This window comes from Nannospalax galili, unplaced genomic scaffold, assembly GCF_000622305.1.
Source record: "Nannospalax galili isolate Female #2095 unplaced genomic scaffold, S.galili_v1.0 scaffold117, whole genome shotgun sequence".
NCBI classification, from domain to species: Eukaryota; Metazoa; Chordata; class Mammalia; order Rodentia; family Spalacidae; genus Nannospalax; species Nannospalax galili.
In genome coordinates, this window is record NW_008341422.1 from 1,252,472 (window position 1) to 1,273,228 (window position 20,757).

The following is a 20,757-nucleotide window of genomic DNA, read 5'->3' on the forward strand; positions in this document are numbered from 1 at the left end:
TAAGTGGTGCTGGGTGTCAAATCTAGGGCTTCATGCTTATTAAGCAAACACTCTACCAGCTGAACTATAGCCACAGCCCACAAATATCTACATATTCATGCCATCTACAGAGCAAAACTCTGGTTTTCAGATTCTGATTATGGTTTATTTATTTCTTACATTTATTGTTATTGTGGGGTACTTCACCAGAGAAGACAATTCAGACACAGAAAATTACCAAAAAAGAAAGCCTTTATTAGCAGGCCAGCAACTACACTGGGCATTCGAGTCCCAAGTGCAGTCCTGAGCCATCTTAAGGGCAAGCTTTTATACAGAAAAACCACATCTGGAGTGAAAAGTTTTAGTTTCTAAGCATTTCCATAGCTTAGGGGTGGACAGCCCCTCTAACAATCACTATTCTGCAAAAGCAAGCCAAGCATGAAACACAGAAGCCATAAATCTGCAGTTAGCAGGAGCAACGAGGAACATGCTAACTTGTTCTCTAGGCAACCAGAGGCCTGCTGATGGGTTTTCAAACTCATACCTTGGTGCAGCTGAGCCACACCTACCTGTTCCCACACCCTGGGCCAACTGCCTTTTAGTTTTCAGAGGCTAGATTCAGTCTGAACTCCAACTTGGTGTAGCTATGGTCAAGAAGGTGCCTTATCACATTGTTTACATTTATTTATTTATTTATTTATTTATTTATTTATTTATTTATGGGGGTGCATGCCTGACCTGAACTCACTATGTAGACCAGGCTGGCCTTGAACTCACAACGATCCACCTGCCTCTGCCTCCCAAGTGCTGGGACTAAAGGCATGCGCCACCACGCCCAGCTATTTATTTATTTTATTTATGGGTGGGAGTTGGTTCTATCCTTCTAGTTTGTGGGTACTAGGGATTGAACTTGGGTCATCAGAATTGGCAACAGGCACCTTAACCCACTAAACCAGTTCACTGACTCTGTGGTTTATATAATAGTACAATTTTTAAAAAATGAAGTCTTGTTATGTAGATCCTCCTGTTGCAGCCTCCAAAGTGCAGAGGCATGTTCCACCATGCTAATTTCATCGTGCTTGACTATTTTGGTGTTTTTCTATGGTTTTTGGTGAGTAAGTGGTGTGTGTGTGTGTGTGTGTGTGTGTGTGTGTGTGTGTGTGTTTTGAAACAGTGTCTCATGCACCCAGGCTGGCCTTGAACTCATTACATAACCAAGGATGACCTTGAACTCCTGATCTTCTCTTCTACCTCCTAAGTGCTAGGATTACAGGTGTGTACTACCACACTCAGCTTGTTTTTTTCTTAAACCTTAAAATTATAGTTATCATATAAATAATACCTCCATGGTTACTTCATGGTTTGTATAACCATTATTGTTAAAACAGCTATTAATATTCTGATAAATAGCTATGAATAGCTTTAATGAATGGCTGTTGTTATTCTAATTAACTGCTTTAATACTGGACACTTTACCTGTAGCCATTTATGGACATATTAGCATCTGGGGCTGGAGAGATTGTTCAGTGGTTAAGAACCTGTATTGCTCTTGAACAAAACCTGAGTTTGGTTCCTAGCACCCACATCAAGCAGCTCACAACTCCCTGTAATTCCAGCTGCAGGAGCTACAACCCCCTCTTCTGGACTCCTGCAGCACCTATACTCACACACGCACATACTTACCACACAGACACATACACATATACACATAATCTAAAATAAAATACAATTTTAAAATATTTTATGTATAGTTTTTATTATTTTTATGTGTATGACTGTATTGCCTGCATGTGTGTAAGTGCAGCCCTGATGTGCAATGCCTGTGGAGATCAGAAGAGGCTTTTGGATTCCCCTGGAACTGGAGTTGCAGACAGTTGTTAGCCACCATCTGGTTGCTGGGAATTGAACCCGGGTCCTCTGCAAGAGCAGCCAGTGCTCGTAACTGATGAGCCATCTCTCCAGCCCCAAAATATAATAAATGTTTAAAAGAAATATTTGCATCTAGTTAAGGTCACATACTAGGTATGGATAGAATGCTTTAAAGGTAGAGACGATGAAAATTATTGTTTTTCTTTTAGGATTTTTGTTCGTTTTGTTTGAGACAGGCTCTCTCTGTAGTCCCAGTTGGTCTGGAACTCACCATGTAGACTAGGTTGGCCTTTGTCTTACAGAGATCTGCCTGCTTCTGCTTCCTGAGTGCTGAGATTAAAGGCATGCTCCATCATGCCCAGCCTCTATTTTAATTTAATTTAGTTTAATTTTTATGTGTGTGTGTGTGTGTGTGTGTGTGTGTGTGTGTGTGTGTACATAAGCATAGGTGCCCACAGAGGCCAAAAGAGATCCCTTGGATCCAGAGTTGCAGGCAGTTGTAAGCCACCAGTGTGGGTACTGAAAACCAAACTCAGGTCCTCTGGAAGAGTAGAAAGTGCTCTTACCGCTGAGCCTTCTCCAGCCCCCAGGTTTTGTTGCCATGGAATTATAGTTTTGTGGGCCTAGGAACCTTCAGGCCAAGACTGTCCTTCGCATGCCCTGGAAACAGACAGTTGGGCTGGCCTTTGAATTCTTGATCTTTTTAATTTACTTACATATTTTTATTTTATGTGTATGAGTCTTTTGCCACTTTCATGCAATGCCTGGGGAGGCCAGGAGAGGGCATCAGATCCCCTGGAGTTATTAGCAGCCATGTGGATGCTGGGAGCTGAACCTGGGTCATCTGCAAGGGCGAACAGTGCTCCTAACTGCTGAGCCATCACTCCAGCCCATGAACTCTTTCTTGGTCTTTCCACAGTCTTCATTTATTTTAAGTGGGAACAAAGGCTAGGGATGTAGCTCAGTCGGTAGAGTGCTTACCTAGTAGGCACAAAGCCTTGAGTCTTAGTCCCAGTAACACAAAAACCGGGAATGGTGGCTCACACCTTTAACACTAGCACTGGGATGGTAGGGGCAGGGGAATTACAAGTTCAAGGTCATTCTCAGCTACATAAGGAGATGGAGACCAGCCTAGGATACATAAGATCCTGTCCCAAAGCAAAAAAATCAAAGGGGGAACAAGATCATAAATATTGATAAATATTAAGTTTTAAAGTAAAACATACATGTATCCAAAGCTTCTGTAATTCTGTGTGATCCCTCTATCTCCTGCTCAGAGTATTGGTGGTTTGGTTTGCTGTTGGTCATTTATGTATTCATCTTTTACATGGTATGGGCTTGGTGTATTATCCAGCATATTTTTAAACCTTTAAAAATGGCACCATAGGACTGGCGAGGGGGCTCAGTGGGTAAAGGTGCTTGCCGCCAAGTCTGACAATCCCTAGGACTTAAATGGTAAAAGTCCCATGTAGGAGTTACCAACTCCCACAAGCTGTCCTCTGACCTCCACTCACGCACCCCACCAAATACAAATAACGAAATAAATAAATGAAAGCACAGGCATCACGGTCTGCCTCCTTCAGCTTCATCCCACATCTTCCTGAGATTTACTCACATTGGGACTGGTGACTGGCTCAGCTGCTTCCAGTCCTGTCTGCTCATTCCTTATGTGACTATATCACAAGGCATTCAGCCAGTTTGCTACCTTAAGCATTCTCGCACATCACCTCATGAACAGCTGGGAGCTTCCTGAGCGTTCCCTAGCAGCGGGATTCCTGGGCCGTGTGGTTCGTGTCTTCAGCTTCACTAGATACTCGGCGCCGCTGTTCAGAGCTTGGTGCTGATTCCAGTCCCCTTCGGAGCCCCCTATTGCTCTGTATAGACTGTCAATAGTTAATCTTATTAGACTTTGTTTTACCAAGCGATGGGAAGAAACGGTATCTCTGTGGGAAATCAGACATTTTATAATTTGTTCTCATTGCAAGAGCAGAGCCAATGGTATGGGAAAAAAAACTAAAGTTTTTAACCTTTCTTCAATATTCTTATGTTTTCTCAAGGAAGTCTATGAGATGGCTTCACAGTTTGATTATCAAACAATTTCTCTCTTCCTAGGGAATAGCGCTACAATCTGTGTGGTTTGGTGTCTGAGTTGCAGCTGACCACAGCTGCCCCCTCAGCACAGGTGAGGCCAGTTGTGCGGTCTCTGGGTGTGCACTATCACAGGGCTGCCCACAGTGGAGGGGACAGGATTACATGGAGATGGACACAATTGTGGCTGGGGTTAGGGGGTGACCTCATGAGTCTGCCCACGGATGAGTGCCACGTTGAGCTCTCAGTGTCCTCATCCTGGCTAGATCCTCAGTACAGCAGTGCAGGCAGAGACGCTCAGGCTTCCCAAATTGGACTTACTTAAGGCCACTTCCCATCATGGCATCATTCCAGTACACAGTCACACTAATGAAAAGTAGCTGTCGGCTAGACTGTGGCTCTGTGCCAGTTCCTGCTTCTCTCCTTTAATGCACGTCTGAGAGGAAGCTCAGAGATGTACTTATGAGTACAGACCAGGACAAGGGAGGTGAGCAGTTGTCTTTTATCTGTATGTGTGTGTGCATGTGAGTTCATGTGTGTGTATGTGCATGCATGTGGAGGCCAGAGGGCAATGTCAGGAGCCTTCCCCAATTGCTCTCCACCTTATTCCTTGAGACGGGGTCTCTCACTGAAGCTGCGGCTCCCAGTTTGGCTAGGTTGGCTAGCCAGCAAGCTCCAGGGATCTGTTGGTTTGTCCCTCACTACTCCTACCCTGCCCCCTTGCCCAGTGCTGGGGTACAGCCTATGCCTGGCTTTTGCTAGGGATCCTATGGGTACTAGGGATCTGCACTCAAGTCTTCATGCTTACACAGCAGGCACTTTAATGACTGAACCATCTCCCCAGCCCCCGTGAACAGGTCATCTGAATGGCTAATGTCATTAGCCATGGCCAGGAGAGCTGCAACCATGTCCCTCCATTTTAGAGCTCTTCCTCTGCTCTGGGTTCTTAGGAGCTTGGAAACACTGATACATTTGTCTCTTTTTGTTGTCAAGAGTAGTGACAGCTATTCATAAGGCCCAAGCAAGGAGCCTTCCTTGAGACTAGGAGTTCATGATAATGTGGCAATATATGGAGAAAAAGAAATTTAAAACAGGAAGGGAGGAGGGAGGGAGGGAAGGGAGAAGTTAGGAATGAAGGCGTTAGGAAAGAAGAAAGGAAGGAAGGAAGAAAGAAGGAGAGGAGGAAGGAAGAAGTTAGAAAGGAAGGGTTACAGCTCAACGGTTTCTTTCTGCTTTTTTTTTAAGATTTAAAATATTTTTTGCATACGAGTGTTTGCCTACATGTATGTAAATGCATCTGTGCGTGCAGTTCCCATCAAGGCCAGAAGAGGGTGTTGGATCCCCTGGAACTAGAGTTACAGATGGTTGTTAGCTGCCATGTGGGAGATGGGAACCACACCTGCTTCCTCTGGAAGAGCAGTGCTCTTAACCTGAGCCATCTCTCCAGCCCTTTTTTGGTTTGTTTTGAGATGACATCTTACTATATATCTCAGGTTGGCTCGAAACTATGATCCTCCTGCCTCACTCAGCCTTCTAGTGGTGGGATTATAGGTATGTGGTACCACACCAGGGTTCATCACTTCTTGATCTTTTAGATCTCATTATCAAAGTCTCATCTTGAGTTTTGAAACTAGCTTGGGGGCTAGAGAGGAGGCTCAGCAGTTTAGAGCACTGGCTGCTATTGCAGAGGACCTGCGTTCAGTTCCCAGCACCCACATGGCAGTTCACAACTATCCATCATCCTCCAGGAGAGCCAATGTCCTCTTCTTGCTTCTGTGGGCATTGCATGCATGTGGTGCACCTACATACATGTAGGCAAAACACTTATACACATAAAAATAAATAAACAATTAAAGCATGATCATAGGCAGGATTTCTGTGTGAGTGTCCACCAGTGAAGAGCTGGTTAACTTTGTATTACCTCTAGCCTGTGGAATGCTGTTGTGTCACACTTTTCCTGGAGAGATGAGACAAATGTCTATTTAATCCAGATAGGGAACAGATAACAGACCAAAGCAAGGTTACCACAAAAGTCGGGCTTAGTGAGCCAATGAGCTTATCAGGGTTACTTACTGGACTATAGGTGAAGGATTACTTACAGGAGCAGAAATGGCTCAAGGGCCGCTGCATCAACCAAAGCTCACCCTAGAATGGGTGGTGGCTCAGGAGGCTGGAACCCTAGACATCACTGCAAGACTTGCAGGCAGCTCAGTAGGTTCCTGGAGAGCTTCTCTTATAGGCAGCTCAGCTTGTCTCTGTCCTCTTACTGCTTATATGACCTTGGGGAGTTAGGTGACCTGAAAACTGGGTGGTTTCAGGGATTTCCTGATACATCTGAATTGTTTGCCTCCAGAGTCTTAACAAATCTCCTTTAGAACTTCCTGGGCCTTAATGAGCTTTGAAAGAAATTGTTACCCAACAAATATGCAACCATTAAAATGATGTAGGAATGGGGGGATGTAGCTCAGTGGAAGAGTTCTGGCCTGGCATACACAAGGTTGGAGACTGGTCCTCAGCATAAAAAAAGTGTTGTGCATAGATAGATTGACATGGAAATATGTTCATAATATAGGGTCAGGACACTTAGGGTTCATTTCATAATTTTAAAAGGTAAATGTATGTATCTTACAGAGTGATTATTTTTCTTGCTTGTTTTGGTTTTTTGAGACAGGTGTAGCTATACAGAGCAGGATGGCCTTGAATCCTGAAGTATGTCCTTCCTCAGGCTCCGGAACCCTGGGATTTCAGGCATGTACTACCATGCCTGGCCTGAGAGTAAATTTTTAAAAGATGTAAATTGATAGAACATCCACAATTTTCAAGAGTCAAGTCTCACTTTATTCTTTTTTAAAAGACTGATTTAGTTTTTACTTGTTTTTCTTTTATATGTATGTGTTTTGCCTGCATCTAAGTGTGCCATGTGATACAGTGCCCAGAGGCCAGAAGAGGGCATCAGATCCCCTGGAACTGGAGTTAACCATCATGTGGGTGCTAGAAACTGAACCCGGGTCCTCTGCAAGAGCAGCTAGTGTTCTTAACAGCTGAGCTGTCTCTCCAGCTCCCAAGCTAGTATTTCAAAACTTAATTTGAGACTCTGATGATGCCACCTCTCCAGCCCCAAACCTGCACCACTCTAAGCACCCTTCTCCTGTCTTCCAGCACAGAAAGGTCAGACTGTAGTGTGGAAAGGAGAAGGAAATAAGGGAGACGAGACAGAGTAGGAAGACAGACAGTGAAATGGAGGCTAAGAGAAAGGCAAGTGTGGGATCAGCAGCTGGGAAAAAAAAAAAAAAAAGGTGAGACAGGAGGCTGGAGAAGGTAGAGAGCGCACTGCAGGAGAGAGGACAGGAAGGATGGTCATGCCTCACCAGGTCCGGTCCCCAGCTGTCTGGAGTCTTCAGTTCCCTGGTATCTGGCTGCGTCCACAGCTGAGATAGCTCTCCCCTGGTTGAGCTTGTGTCTGTCTGGCCATTCTCCACCTCACAGTCCCTTGAACTCAGCTTCCTGACCACCCTCCACAAGTCCCACCTCTTTTCCTCACCTTCAACTGCTCTGCACCCTCTCCTTCCTCTTTGTTTTGTTTGTCTTTTTGAGACAGGGTCTCCCTGTAGCCCCAGCTGTCTTGGAACTCACTATGTAGACCAGGCTGGCCTTGAACTCACAGAGATCTGCCTGCCTCTGCCTCCCAAGTGCTGGGACTACAGGCGTGTGCCACCATACCTGGCTCCTCTTTGTTTTTAACTAGAGAAAATAGTTTTTTGTTTGTTTTTTTTTTTAAAAAAAAAACTACCTCTCGGCTGGAGAGATGGCTCAGTGGTTAAGAGCCCTGGCTGTTCTTGGGTCCCAGTACTCACATGGTGGTTAACAACCATCCATAACTCCAGTTCCAGGGGAATCTGACACCCTCTTCTGGCCTCTGTGGGCATTGTATGGAATGGGTGAACTTACATACATGCAGGCATAACCCTCATACACATAAAATAAAAATAAAGTTTAAAAAAAAACACTACCAAATTCCAACCACTTAATTCATAAATCATTTGCCTATTTTAGAAATATTTGACACTAAGCATAACACTAACTTCATTTTTACATAATTGATATCCAATTTTCAGTAAAAATATCATTTTTTTCTGGCTAAATTGATCTGAGTTCAATACCCAGGACCTACTTGGTAAAAGGAGAGAACCGACTCCTGGAAGTTGTCCTCTGGCCTCCACATGTATGCTGCTGTGCACCACCCCATAAATAAACAAATAAATGTAGTAAAAAAAAATAATAAGGGGGCTGGAGGGCTGGCTCAGTGGTTAAGAGCACAGAGTGCTCTTGTAGAGGACCTGGGTTCAGTTCCCAGCACCTACATGGTGGCTAACCCCTGCTCTTATTCCAGTTCCGGGAGATCTGATACCCTCTTCTGGCCTTCATGGGCATTGTACACATGGTTACGGTCACATACATGCAGGTAAAACATTCATACACAATAAAATAAAAATAAATTTAAAAGATAAATATAAGAATTAGCACTAATGTCTCCTTTTGTCACTAAAATATTAAAAAAATTCTGGGGACAGTCCCCACAGACATGCCCACAGACCAACCCAATGTAGGTAATCCCTCACTGAGACGCTTTCTCACTGATTCTAGATTGTGACAAGTTAGCAATTTAACCGTCACATTGTCACCGCTTGTACTGGAACAGGTGCATATGGAGAGGAGTGACCAGACAGGAGGCTGGAGGAACAGGTTGGGCTGTAGCTGAGAATAGGTACAGAGCTCAGGTTGGAGGATCAGGAGCGAAGCTATGATGTCACCTCCCCATTCTCTCATCACTTCTTCCCTGGTGGGGCTGCTGTTCAGGGAGAATCAGCCACTCTCCTTTCGCTCCTCTTTTGTTACAGTTCATACAAGTGACCCCTTACCACACCATTTCTCTCTCTCTCTCTCTCTCTCTCTCTCTCTCTCTCTCCTCTGTCCATGCAAGTGCACGTGGAGGCCAGAGGACAGCTCTGTCTACCTTGTTTCTTTGTGCAGAGTCTCTCACTGCCCTGGAGCTTGCCAAGTAGGCTAGACTGACTGGCCACTGAGCCCCAGGGATCCACAGTTCCTGCCTCCCCAGTGCTGGGGTTTTAAGTGCTCACTACCACACCCAGCTTTTCTATGTGTTCTGGGGATCATGCATTTCCTGATGAGCTGTCTTGACAGACTCTCATCTCACTATTTTATGGTGAATTTAATTGTCCTCCTCTTGACAGAAGGGATTTTTTCCTTTGCCTTTTGTGATGTTTAGTGTTAATTGTCAACTTTACAGGATTTGAAATAACCTAGGAGACAAACCTCCAGGCACATCTGTGAGTGGTTATTTGGGCATATTTGTGAGGGGGCTGTATTGATTTTGTTAGTTGAGTAGGTTTGGGTCCTGGACTGTATAAAGAGGAGAAGGTGAACAGAGCACAAACATTCATGCGCTCTGCTTCCCAACTGTGGATGCAATGTGACCAGCTGCCTCACGCTCCTGCTGCTTTGCCTCCACCATGATGGGCCTTTGAGCCGAAATAAACCCTTTGTCCCTGTGTTGCCTTGACAAGGTATTTTATCACTGAGGTAGGAAAGGAAACCCAGATTCCTGGATAGTTTACGTGGCTACCTAATAGATGCTGAGTGTGTTTTGAGTTGGACTACTTTGTTGACCGATTATCTCAACAAAGCTACCTTAGAAACAGATATTCTGTGATTCGGAGTAGTGACATTTCCACACTGGCTTAATTCTACTCCATCTAAATGGTAGAAATTCTTATCTCTGACATCTAAGAACTTGTTGAGCATCATAGCTTGTTTGACATGAGTAACTTTTTTTCTTAAATGTTTAAATTTTGAAGTTCTTTGTCTAGGAAAGTGAAATGTTCAATTTTGGAAGTCTAAAAATAAAACCCTAGCAAAATGATGCCAAAACAATGATGTCAATCAGAAACGCTTTCCAAATCTAGCGTGGGAATGGGGGCCACCTGAGCATCAGAGCCAGGTTGCCAGGCACTCATTGTTTGAAGCCAATTAACAGTGGGATGGAGAGAGCTAAGTACTGAAATCTTTGTAAAACCCTCCACTTTTCTAATGAGTTGTGACAGTCAAATGTTCCACATATGTTAAATTCTGAATGAATAGTTATGTTTTATAATAAAGTTTTAATGAAGAGTATCCATCTGATTCTCCTGGTTTATAGCCTCCCCCAAATCAGCTCTCATTAAGCATGCATTGTTTTAAATTTAGATTCATTTAAGATAAGCAATCTTATTGCTTACTGAGATCAAATTCACTAAGGTGGTTTATTGCAATTTTCTACAGAGAAGTACAAGATTGAATAAATCTATTAAAGAAATTGCCTTCGGGGCTTAGGGTGCTACTCAGTGGCAGAGCACTTGTCTAGCATGTGCAAGGCACTGGGTTTCATTCACTGCAGAGAGGGGGCTGGGGGAATTTGTTTCTGGAAAAGTTATTTTTCAGGTTTGAGATGCAGTTGTGGAATGAGGAAATTTCTGGAAACTGTTTGACAGTCCTCCTTGCTCCCTCTTACAAGGATTAACAGTGTTCATTTCAGAAGTATTTTGATTTTGCAAGGCTCTTTCCTCCTTCTTGGGAAGCATTTTCTGTTCATTTCCTACTTAACATCCAAAGCATTTACTACGATAACCGATCATATCTTCGCAGCTCATGAGCCCCTGAGTATCTTAATCAGGTTTTGAGGTCCTTCAAGTTCTTGCTATAAATGGATCAATAATTTAGCACTTATTTTTTTCAACAGATATGAATTATTAAAAAGAAAATGGCACAGTGGAGCACTGCATTTCCTTCTCTTCCCACTGAAGAAAGGCATACTATATGGAAAATATGCATCTAAGGTACTCTTCTCCTTCCCACCAATCCCAGGAGGGCTGCTAGTGCTGTGAGGGTCATCCCTGAGGAAGCCTAAGACGGCTGCATTGTAAAAGAATTGTTTTGTTCAAGGGTAAGATAAGTGTTATCGTGTCCCCTCCCCTGCTACCATGGACCACTTCATAACTCCAAGAGGCAGAGATTTCACAGTGGCCCTGCAGTAGGCCTGAACTTCCTGCCAACAGTAAAATATCACAGTGGAGCTTGAGGCTAATGTCCCTGTTGACCCTTTGAAATCAGAAGCTGCACATCAGATGTGTGTGGGAAAACATGGACTCACAGAAATATATTGGTTCACAGAAATTATTGCACAGCCCCCATGATCTTAAGTACTTTCTAAATGAGCTGTCAGCTTTAAAGATGGGGTGATCTTATATCCACCATTCCTGGCTCATTTTGAAATATCAAATGGTCTTTTTAAAAAAGGCCTTAGTCCCAGACAGTCCTTTACAGGCAGAACAAAATCATGACTCCCTTGAGAAGATTCTAGTTCTCCTAAGCCCCAGCCTCCCCCAGTTGTATCCTGTGTGGCACATGTTCCTCAGTAATATAAGCACTGGAGTCTGTGCTCCAGAGGAAGGAAGCAGGTCCACAATTTGTATTTCCTTCTCTGCAGGAGTCTTAAATCTGGCTTGAAAAATGGTCTTTTCCCAATCAGTAACCTTGACAACATGGCTTCTTTCTGTAGGCGAGTGAGGACCATGCCCCGACACAGCCAGTCCCTCACCATGGCGCCCTACTCCTCTGTGAGCCTGGTGGAACAGCTGGAAGACAGGATCCTCTGCCATGAGAAAACCACGGCTGCACTGGTAGAACATGCCTTCCGCATCAAAGATGACATTGTCAGCAGTTTGCAGAAAATGCAGAACAAAGGAGGAGGTGACCGCTTGGCCAGGCTGTTCCTGGAGGAGCATATCAGAAACATAACTGCAATTGTCAAGCAACTGAATCGGGATATTGAGGTGAGATGTGCACAAGGCTAGACCACATGAGCCCCAACTCTCAAGCAGGAGTGCGTGTGTGTGTGTGTATGTCTGTGTGTGTGTCTATGTGCCCCAACTCTCAAGCAGGAGTGCGTGTGTGTGTGTGTATGTCTGTGTGTGTGTCTATGTGCCCCAACTCTCAAGCAGGAGTGCGCGTGTGTGTGTGTGTGTGTCTGTGTGCCCCAACTCTCAAGCAGGAGTGTGTGTGTGTGTGTGTGTCTGTGTGTGTGTGTGTGTGTGTGTGTGGTGTACGGGTGTGTGTGCCCATGGGTGGGTGCACTTATCCATGGTGGCATATATAGAGACCAGAGGTCAACTTTGTGTATCTTCCTCTGTCACTCTCCCCCGTCCTAGTTTCATTTCTGTTGCTGTGATAAAATGCCTAGATACCCAGACAAAAAGCAATGTAGGGGACAGAGGGTTTATTTCAGCTTACAGTTCCAGGTCACAGTCCATCACTGTGGGAAGTCTAGGCAGGAACTTCAAACGGCAGCTGGTCACAGCACATCCACAGTTGGGGGCAGAGAAATGAATTGCGAGCATGCTGCTTGCGTGCTGCTCATCGTGACTTCCTTCTTATCAGCTACCCACAATGGGCTGGGTCTTCCCACATCAATTAATTTAAGACTACCCCCCACAGATATGCCCACGGCCAAGCCAATGTAGACAACCCCTCACTGACACACTCTTCCTAGGTGATTCCAGGTTGTGTCAAGTTGACATTTAAAGCTAACCATCGTGCCGCCTTAGTTTTTGAGAAAGATGTGTCTCACTGAACCTGGAGCTCGTCCACCCAGAGGCTAGGTTTGCTGGCCAGCAAGTCTCAGGAATCTGTCTGTCCCTTCAGCACTGGAGTTACGCATGCATGCTACCACACATGTCTTTTACATGGGTACAGAGGACCTAAACTAGGGTTTTCATCTTTGCACAGCAAGCACTTTACCACTGAGCCATCTTACCAGCCATCCTACTTTTTGTGTCATAGTCTTTCTGTGTAGTCCAGGCTGGACTTGAACTTGCACCTTGCAGCAGTCCCCTGCCTCTGCTTCCTAAGCTCATATTCTAAGCAGACAGCTTGTGTAGTGCATTTATACCTGGGCTGTCTGTCTTGTCCATTTTTTAAAAAGATATTTTGAAACACAGTCTTAATATATCCCAGGCTTGCCTTAAACTCCCTATGTAAGCAAGGATGACTTTGAATCCATGCCTCTGCTTCCTAAGCTCATATTCTAAGCAGACAGCTTGTATAGTGCATTTATACCTGGGCTGTCTTGTCCATTTTTTAAAAAGATATTTTGAAACACAGTCTTAATGTATCCCAGGCTTGCCTTAAACTCCCTATGTAAGCAAGGATGACTTTGAATCCTGATCCTTTTACATCTACCTCCCAAGTGCTGGGATTACAGGTGTGTACCATCATGCACAATGTTATCCAGTGCTACACAAACACTCTACCAACTGAGCGACATTCCTAGTTCTAGGTTTGTTTTGAGATGGGGTCTCGTGCATCCCAGGATGCTTTCAAATTCACTATGCAACCAAGATTGAACCTCCTGTCTCTACCTTCCAAGTCCTGGCATTAAGAATGTGTACCTTTATGCTCTGTCTTGTCTATTCTTTAAAAAACATTGTGTGTGTGTGTGTGTGTATGTGTGTATACACATGGTGCATGTGTGGAGGTCAGAGGGCAACTTACATGAACTGGTTCTCTTCTACTTTGTGAGTCCTGGGGCTCGAACTCAAATCATCAGGCTTGGCAGCAAGCACCTTTATCCACTGAGTCATCTCGCCTGCCCTTCCTTGTCTATTCTTAATGATCACCAAGGAAACTGCACGAGTATCCTGGTTATAATAAACTTATTCTGGTACTTGATGGCAATGACTACCAGTGTTATTTGTGTTTAATCTAAATTTGCTTTGATGGTTATTAAATCATTTGTTTTGTTTGGCTCTCAATGGAGACGGAGATCTAGACAACAAGTTTCCCTGCAAAAGCCCTTGTCTTTGAAGACAGCTATTACATCAATTACTGGGTCAGCCTTTGCTGCTCCTCACTGAATGTTCCTAGGCCGTGATGATGATACAGCGTACAGTGTATTATCCAGGAAGCTCTGGCATTTGAAAGGCTTTGCAGACCCTTCTTTATTGCTCCGTTTTGTTCTGACATGGGTCTAATAAGGGCTCAATTTTGTCTATTTTTAGAATTTGTGAGTTTTCCTGCTAGTTTTTGAGGAACCACAGGAGCCAGAGGAACCATGCAATTATTTCAGAAAGCCCAAGATCCAGCAAGCAGGGCCTGGGCTTTCATTGCTGAACAACGTCAGTATCTTTCAGGTGTGCTTTCTAGCTACGTGAATAAAGACCACAAGTCTAGCTGGAGGGAAACCTTTGCTTCCTGTCTTGGGGATTGGGTCTTAACTATGGTCCCATTACCAGATTTGTATTTTTTTGTCTGTTTGTTTGTTTTGAGGCAAGGTCTCACATAGCCCAGGCTGGCCTTGAAGTTGCTACATAGCTGAGGGTGACCTTGAACTTCTGATTTTCCTGCTTCCACCTCCTGAGTACTGGGATGACAAGTGCTCACCACCACACCCAGTTTATGCAGTGCTAGAGATAGAACCCAGAGCTTTGTGCATGCTAAGCAAGCACTCTACCATCTGCGTTACGTCTCCAGCCTCTGGATTTGTATTTTTAAAGTAGCTTTATTGAATATTTAAACACCACAAAGTCTACCAACTACTGTACAATTAAATGATTTAAAGTAAATTTCTAGAATTATACGACCATTAACACTATTTACTTTTTTAAAATCACCATTCCACATACCAGAAAATATATAGGAACCTTATTCCCACCCTACCCTCAGGCAGTCATTCATATATGTTCTTTCTCTCTCTCTCTCCTTCCCTCCCTTCTGTCCTCCCTCCCTCCCCCTATCCCTCCCCCTTTCCCTTTTGAGATAGCATCTTATGTGGTCCAGGCTGGCCTCAAACTCATTATGTAGCTGAGAATGATCCTAAACTTCTGACCCTCCTTACTCCTCTTCCCAAGTATTGTGATTATAGGAGTACACCACCACACCTAGTTTGTGGGGTGCTAGAAATGGATCCAGGGCATGGTGCATGCTAGGCCAGCATGCTGCCCACTGAGCCACATCCCAGCCCTACTTTCTATCTTTATGTTTGTCTTTTCTGGATATTTCCCCAAACTGGAATCAAGGTGAAGGTTTCTGACTCTCTCAGATAATTTTCTTGAGGTTCAGCCATGTCCTCCCATGTCTGATACCTTCTTTATGTCTGAATACTCTTTCCGTTGTGTTTATAACCCATCCATTTATTGATGGACATTTAGAGTGGTTTCGGTTTTGGATTTATTTATTTTTGTTTTATGTGTTTGAATGGTTTTTCATGCATGTTTGTAAGTGTACCCATGTCATACAATGCCTGTAGAGGTCAGAAGAAAGTGTTGTATCCCTTGGAACTGGAATTATAGACAGTTGTTAGCTACTATGTGGGTTCTGGGAACTGCACCTGGGTCTTCTCCAAGAACAGCCAGTGCTCTTAATTGCTGAGCCATCTATCCAGCCATACTTTTATTCTCTCTCTCTCTCTCTCTCTCTCTCTCTCTCTCTCTCTCTCTCATCTCTCTCAGACATATGTGTGGGTGCCCACAGAGGCTAGTAGAAGATGTCAGATTCCCTGGAGCTGGATTTGCCTGATGTAGAAACTAAACTTAGAGAATAACTCCCCAATTCTCCTTTCCCAGCTCCTGGAAACCTCTATTCTAGTGTTGTGTGATTTACATATTTTATCTGCTTCATATAGTGGAATCATACATTTTTTTTAACGGTGACTTATTTCAGTTAGCATAATGTTGTCATAGAATAACATTGTAGTGCATTTCAGAACCCATTTTTAAATGAGTTTAAGTTTTTAAAGATTTTATTTATTTTTATTTTATATGTAGGAGGGTTTGCCTGTGTGTACATAAGTGCACCATGTGTGTGCATTGCCCATGGAGGCCAGAAGAGGGCATCACATCCCCTGAAACTTGAGTTAAGGATGAGTGTTAGCTACCATATGGGTGCTGGGAACTGAACCCAGTACTTTGCAAGAGCAGCCAGTGTTCTTAACCACTGAGCCATCTCTCCAGTTCCCAGTTTTTAAATATTTTTAACATTCATCTATTTGGTTTTGTGTGTGTGTGTGTGCAGGTGGAAGTCAGAGGATAGCTTGTGGAGGTTGGTTCTTTCCTTCCACCATGTGGGTCCCGGGGATGGACCTCAGGTCTGCAGGCTTGTTGGCACGTGCCTTTCTTTACTGAACCATTTCATTAGCCCTAAGTTGGGTTATTGAATTGAGCTACTCATCTTTTTCCTGGGAACTTTAATAAGTTCATTATATTATTTAGATACAAGTCCCTCATTAGATATGTGACCTTCAAGTATTTTCTTCTCACCCTGTGACTATCTTTTCGCTTTTCTAATGATGTCTTTTGAAGTATAAAATTGTCATTATTATTACTATTATTATTACTATTATTATTATTATTATTATTATTATTATTACTTTGTAGGGCTGGGGATCAAATCCAGAACCCTGGGCATGCTGGCCAAATATTCTACCACTGAACTATATCTACGCTCATTTTAATTTTAATGAAGTCCATTTATCCTTTTTTTTTTTAGTGGTCTGACTTAAGAACCATTTGCTTATTAACCCAAAGTTGCAAAAACTTCCTCCTGTGTTCTCTGACAAAGTTTAGTTTTCATATTTAAATTTGTTGCCCACTCTGAGTTAGCTTTTGTACATGTTTGAGGTGAGGTAAGGCTCTGCATCATTTTCTCGTTACCATGACATTTACTGAATAGAACTGGTAAGTTGTTTCTTTGCAAGTCCATTTCCCCTGACAGACTGAGCTTTTCAAACAAGTGGAAGCTAGTCTCATCTATCTTCCCATTGTCCAAGCACAATGTCAGGAGTCAAACGTGATGAATGCTGTCTGAACCCAGTTGTGCTGCTATGATATGATACCAGAGAGGGGTGGTTTATAAAGAACAGGGATTTGTTTCTCACAGCTCTGCAGGCTGGGAGGTCTAAGAGCAAGACCTGGGTGTACGGTATCTGGGGAAGGCCTTACTTGCCACCTCCTCACAGGGCAGGAGAGTGGACCACAGTGACTTCACTTCACAAATCTTTTTTTTCTTTTAATACATGCACATGTGTATATCTGGCTGTGTGTGTGCATGTGTGTGTTCATGTGTGAGGGGTTACATGCACATGGAGGCTAGAGCACAACCTTGGGTGCCATTGCTCAAGCACTATCCACTTTTTAACTTAATTTTTAAATTTTTAAAAAGATTCACTTTATTTTTAATTTATGTGTGTTTCTGTGTAGGTATGTACACATGAGTGCAGTATTCACAGAGGCCAGAGAGGGCATTGGATCCCCTGGACCTGGAGTTATAGGTCCAAACTTTGTGAGCTGTCCAAAGTGGGTACTGAAAACCAAACTGGAATCCTCAGCAAAAGCAGTGCATGATCTTAACCACTGATCCATCTCTCCAGCCCCTGTCTTTATTATTACATTACTTTCTCTCTCTCTCTCTCTCTCTCTCTCTCTCTCTCTCTCTTTCTCTCTCTTTCTCTCTGTGGTGTGATGGTATGTCTGTGGAGGACAGAGGACAACTTGGAGCCAGTTTTCTCCTTCCATCATGTGGGTCTAGGGATTGAACTCAGGTTCTCAGGCTTGGTGACAAGTGCTTTTACCTAGTGAGCCATGTCATCAGCCCCAACCTTGTTTTTTGAGACAAGGTTTCTCATTGGCCTAGAGCTAGACATAGGCTAAGTAGGTTGGCTAGTGAATCCCAGGGATCCTCCTGTCTCCAGTTCCCCATTGCTGTGATTACAAGCAGGCACCATCATGACCAGATTCTTTTATTCAGGTTCTGGGAACTGAACTCAAGTCCTCATGCTTGAGAGGCAAGCATTTCACTGACCGAGCCATTCTGCAGCTCTCACAAGTCCTTTTCATTAGGGTCAGGATCCATTCACAAGGGTGCTGTCCTTGTGATTCAGTCACCTCCCCACTTTCCCACCTCCTACCATTGCCACAACAGAGGGTGGGGGCGGATAGTAGAGGTTGAATTTCAACATGAATTTGGAAGGAGACATCATTATCACACACACACACATATATATATATATGTGTGTGCTTATTAAGTAGATAAATGCACAGTTTAGAATGTAACTATTTGTAGATTTGCTAGAAGAGACTCAAGGGCATCTGTGCAAAGAGTTTCTTTTTCAGATAGGTCCAGAAAAGTGACCCCAGATCTAAAGACCACCAGTTGCACTGTTGGACCCCAAATGGGCTCCTTTCCCTTTTCTTTATTGCCCATTGAAAGCTCTGAACTAGGCTTCCTTCATCCCTTCCTCTCTCTCTCTTTCTCTCTCTCTCCCCTCCCCCCTCCCTGTTTCCCTCCAACCCTTCCTTTTTGAGATAGGCTCTTTTGTAGCCCAGGCTGGCCTTGAGGTAGCTATACAGCAGAGGATAACCTTGAACTCATGATTTTCCTGACTCTGTTTCCCTAATGTGGGGATTACAGGTGTGTACCACCACACTTGGTTGTGTGATGATGGGACTCAAACCATTGATTCATATGTGTCATCTAGGGGATTGTAATATGCCCTCATAACCATCAGTTGTACAGCAGAGACCCTTTGTTTAACAAACTTGACTAGAGCATTAAAGATACAGGGTCCAAAGGTTATTGTACTATAAGGATTAAGAGGGGACCAGCCAGAGCAGTGATAAGAGTGGTAAGCCAAGGCAACCAGGAGAATAGGACTCAAACCAGTTTTGGGAACTTTTTCTGAGTTCTTCTCATTCTAAAAGACTCTTTTTGATCTGGGCCAGGGTGTCTTTAATCACACCGGAGTGGTTGGCATAAAAACATGTTTCTCCCAGAGCCATGCAGAGTCCACCTTCCTTGAGACAAAGCAAATTGAGGCCCCTTCTGTTTTGTAAGACTACTTCAGCTAGTGAGTTTACCTGTTGTTCTAAATAGGAGGCAGTGGCATGTAATCTCCTAATATCTTTATCAATCTGTTCACTCAAGATTCTCAAGTTTTGATTACTGGTGACCCAGGCTGCTGTTCCTATGGTGGCAGACGTCCCCGTTCCCACAAGGAGGGGAACTAAAATGGAGGCTGCCGTGGCACTTCATGGCCAAGAGAGACCCATACGATGTCTTCCAGCATCCCCTCCATAGTAATAAACCTGGGGCATGACATGTACCAGTACACAAAATTCCTGTCTCCCTGTGAAATACCCCGAGGTAGGGAGAAGTAGTCAAAGGATATTCTTTGGACATGAGCTCAAAGAATAGCCCCTGCCCCTTCAGATCCCCCAGGTGAAAGTAGTTTCCCAGGGGCATGAGGCAGTGTCATTTAGGGGCACTATTTTTAATTCCTCCCTTTTTGCAGTGGGGGAAAAACCTATGTAGTAGGGTGTTTGGGAATCCAGGTAGAGCCAGCAGTCTTTGCATCTCAGGGCTTGTGTTATTTAAATACTGGAAAGTAGCCTTCACAATATTTATAAGGGGCTCCTCCTCTAGAAGGGGAGGGAAATCTTCATCCCTCAGAGGCATTGTCCTCATAGTCGGGAGAGTGGTCAGGCTGGGGGCCCATTTAATCGGGGATTTTAAAGGAAGGGGAGCTGAATCTGGCTTAAGTTTTGTCAAGGTCCTATGGGTCAAGATGGTATGGGTTTTGGGAATTTCTGAATTGTAAATAGGGTTCCAGGGTCCATGCCAGATGCATAATCCCTCAGCCCCCACATGCAGCCAGTGTCCCATTTCTGATCCATAGTAAAGACATCTCATTGTTTTAGGGTTATGATAAGAGGGTTGCAAGTCTTGGGGACCGTACAATACCTATATTTTTACAATTGAATATTAATGTATGGATCTTGTCGTTTAAGTGGATACCATGTCGGGGCCCACGTCTCACAACCCCGGTAAGCACAGTAATAGCTTCCTTTGTCATCACAGTCAGTCCCGGTGTTTGCTGGGCATGCATAGAAGGAAGTTCCTAACGCTTTTTCCACATCTATGGTGCTGGTCCTACATCCAGTAGCAGATCTCTGTGCCATTGCTCCCCCATGACCACCCATTTGGTATCCCTCATGCTTTTGGGTGGCCTCTCTACCCAGTGTTGACCATAAAGAATATAGGTCAGTTTCAAACTGGGGAGCAATCTGAGGGTTAGGAGGCGTCACCTCCATAATAACCTTCCCATTCCTCATATCAGATAATTTCCAGACATAAGTCTGGGGCTGGTAGACTCTTTGAGGGGCCATCCCATAGGGTAGAGTCAACAGGAGCAGAGTTATAGCGACACCGGGGGAACAGGTGGATTGTCTTTTACCAATCAAAGTTTCAGGGGGTCTTCAGGGGTGATGTTGGACCTTCCATTTTTCTTGGTCAACCTGGGCAGGCTTGACGTGTGTGTGATGAAACCAGGTGCGCACACCTTCACTGCCATGGGAGTCGTCAGGATCACAGTGAATGGTCCTTTCCACCGAGGGGCCAATGTCTCCTTCTGATGTCATTTTACCCAGACAATGTCTCCAGGTCAATAAGGATGTGGAGTAGTTGGAGGCAGTTCGTGCACGTGCCAGATCAGGGGGTGGAGGTGCTCCTGTACAGCCTGCAATGTCCTAATAGACTGAAGGATTTCACGGTTAGATATTTCAGCCAACAGTTCTGACTTTAATCTTGGGACCAGGGGAGGGGGTCTTCTGAAAAGAATCTCATATTCCCTGGATATAGGGGGAGTTTCTAACCCTGAGGAGGGCAAAAGGGAGGAGAGTCACCCTCCCAAAAGGGAGGAGATTCTAAGGTTAATTT

The 20,757-nt window shown here is 44.2% G+C and overlaps 1 protein-coding gene across 1 annotated transcript in view; it reads left to right on the forward strand.

The window, feature by feature from the left end:
• Window positions 1–20,757, forward strand: part of Fam81a (family with sequence similarity 81 member A) — a 73,011-nt gene that overhangs the window by 15,177 nt on the left and 37,077 nt on the right. Inside the window, exons 2-3 of the mRNA XM_008836885.2 lie at window positions 10,733–10,829; window positions 11,552–11,825. Coding sequence (XP_008835107.1) covers window positions 10,810–10,829; window positions 11,552–11,825 — 294 coding nt within the window. The 5' untranslated portion in view covers window positions 10,733–10,809. The remainder of the gene's footprint in view (window positions 1–10,732; window positions 10,830–11,551; window positions 11,826–20,757) is intronic.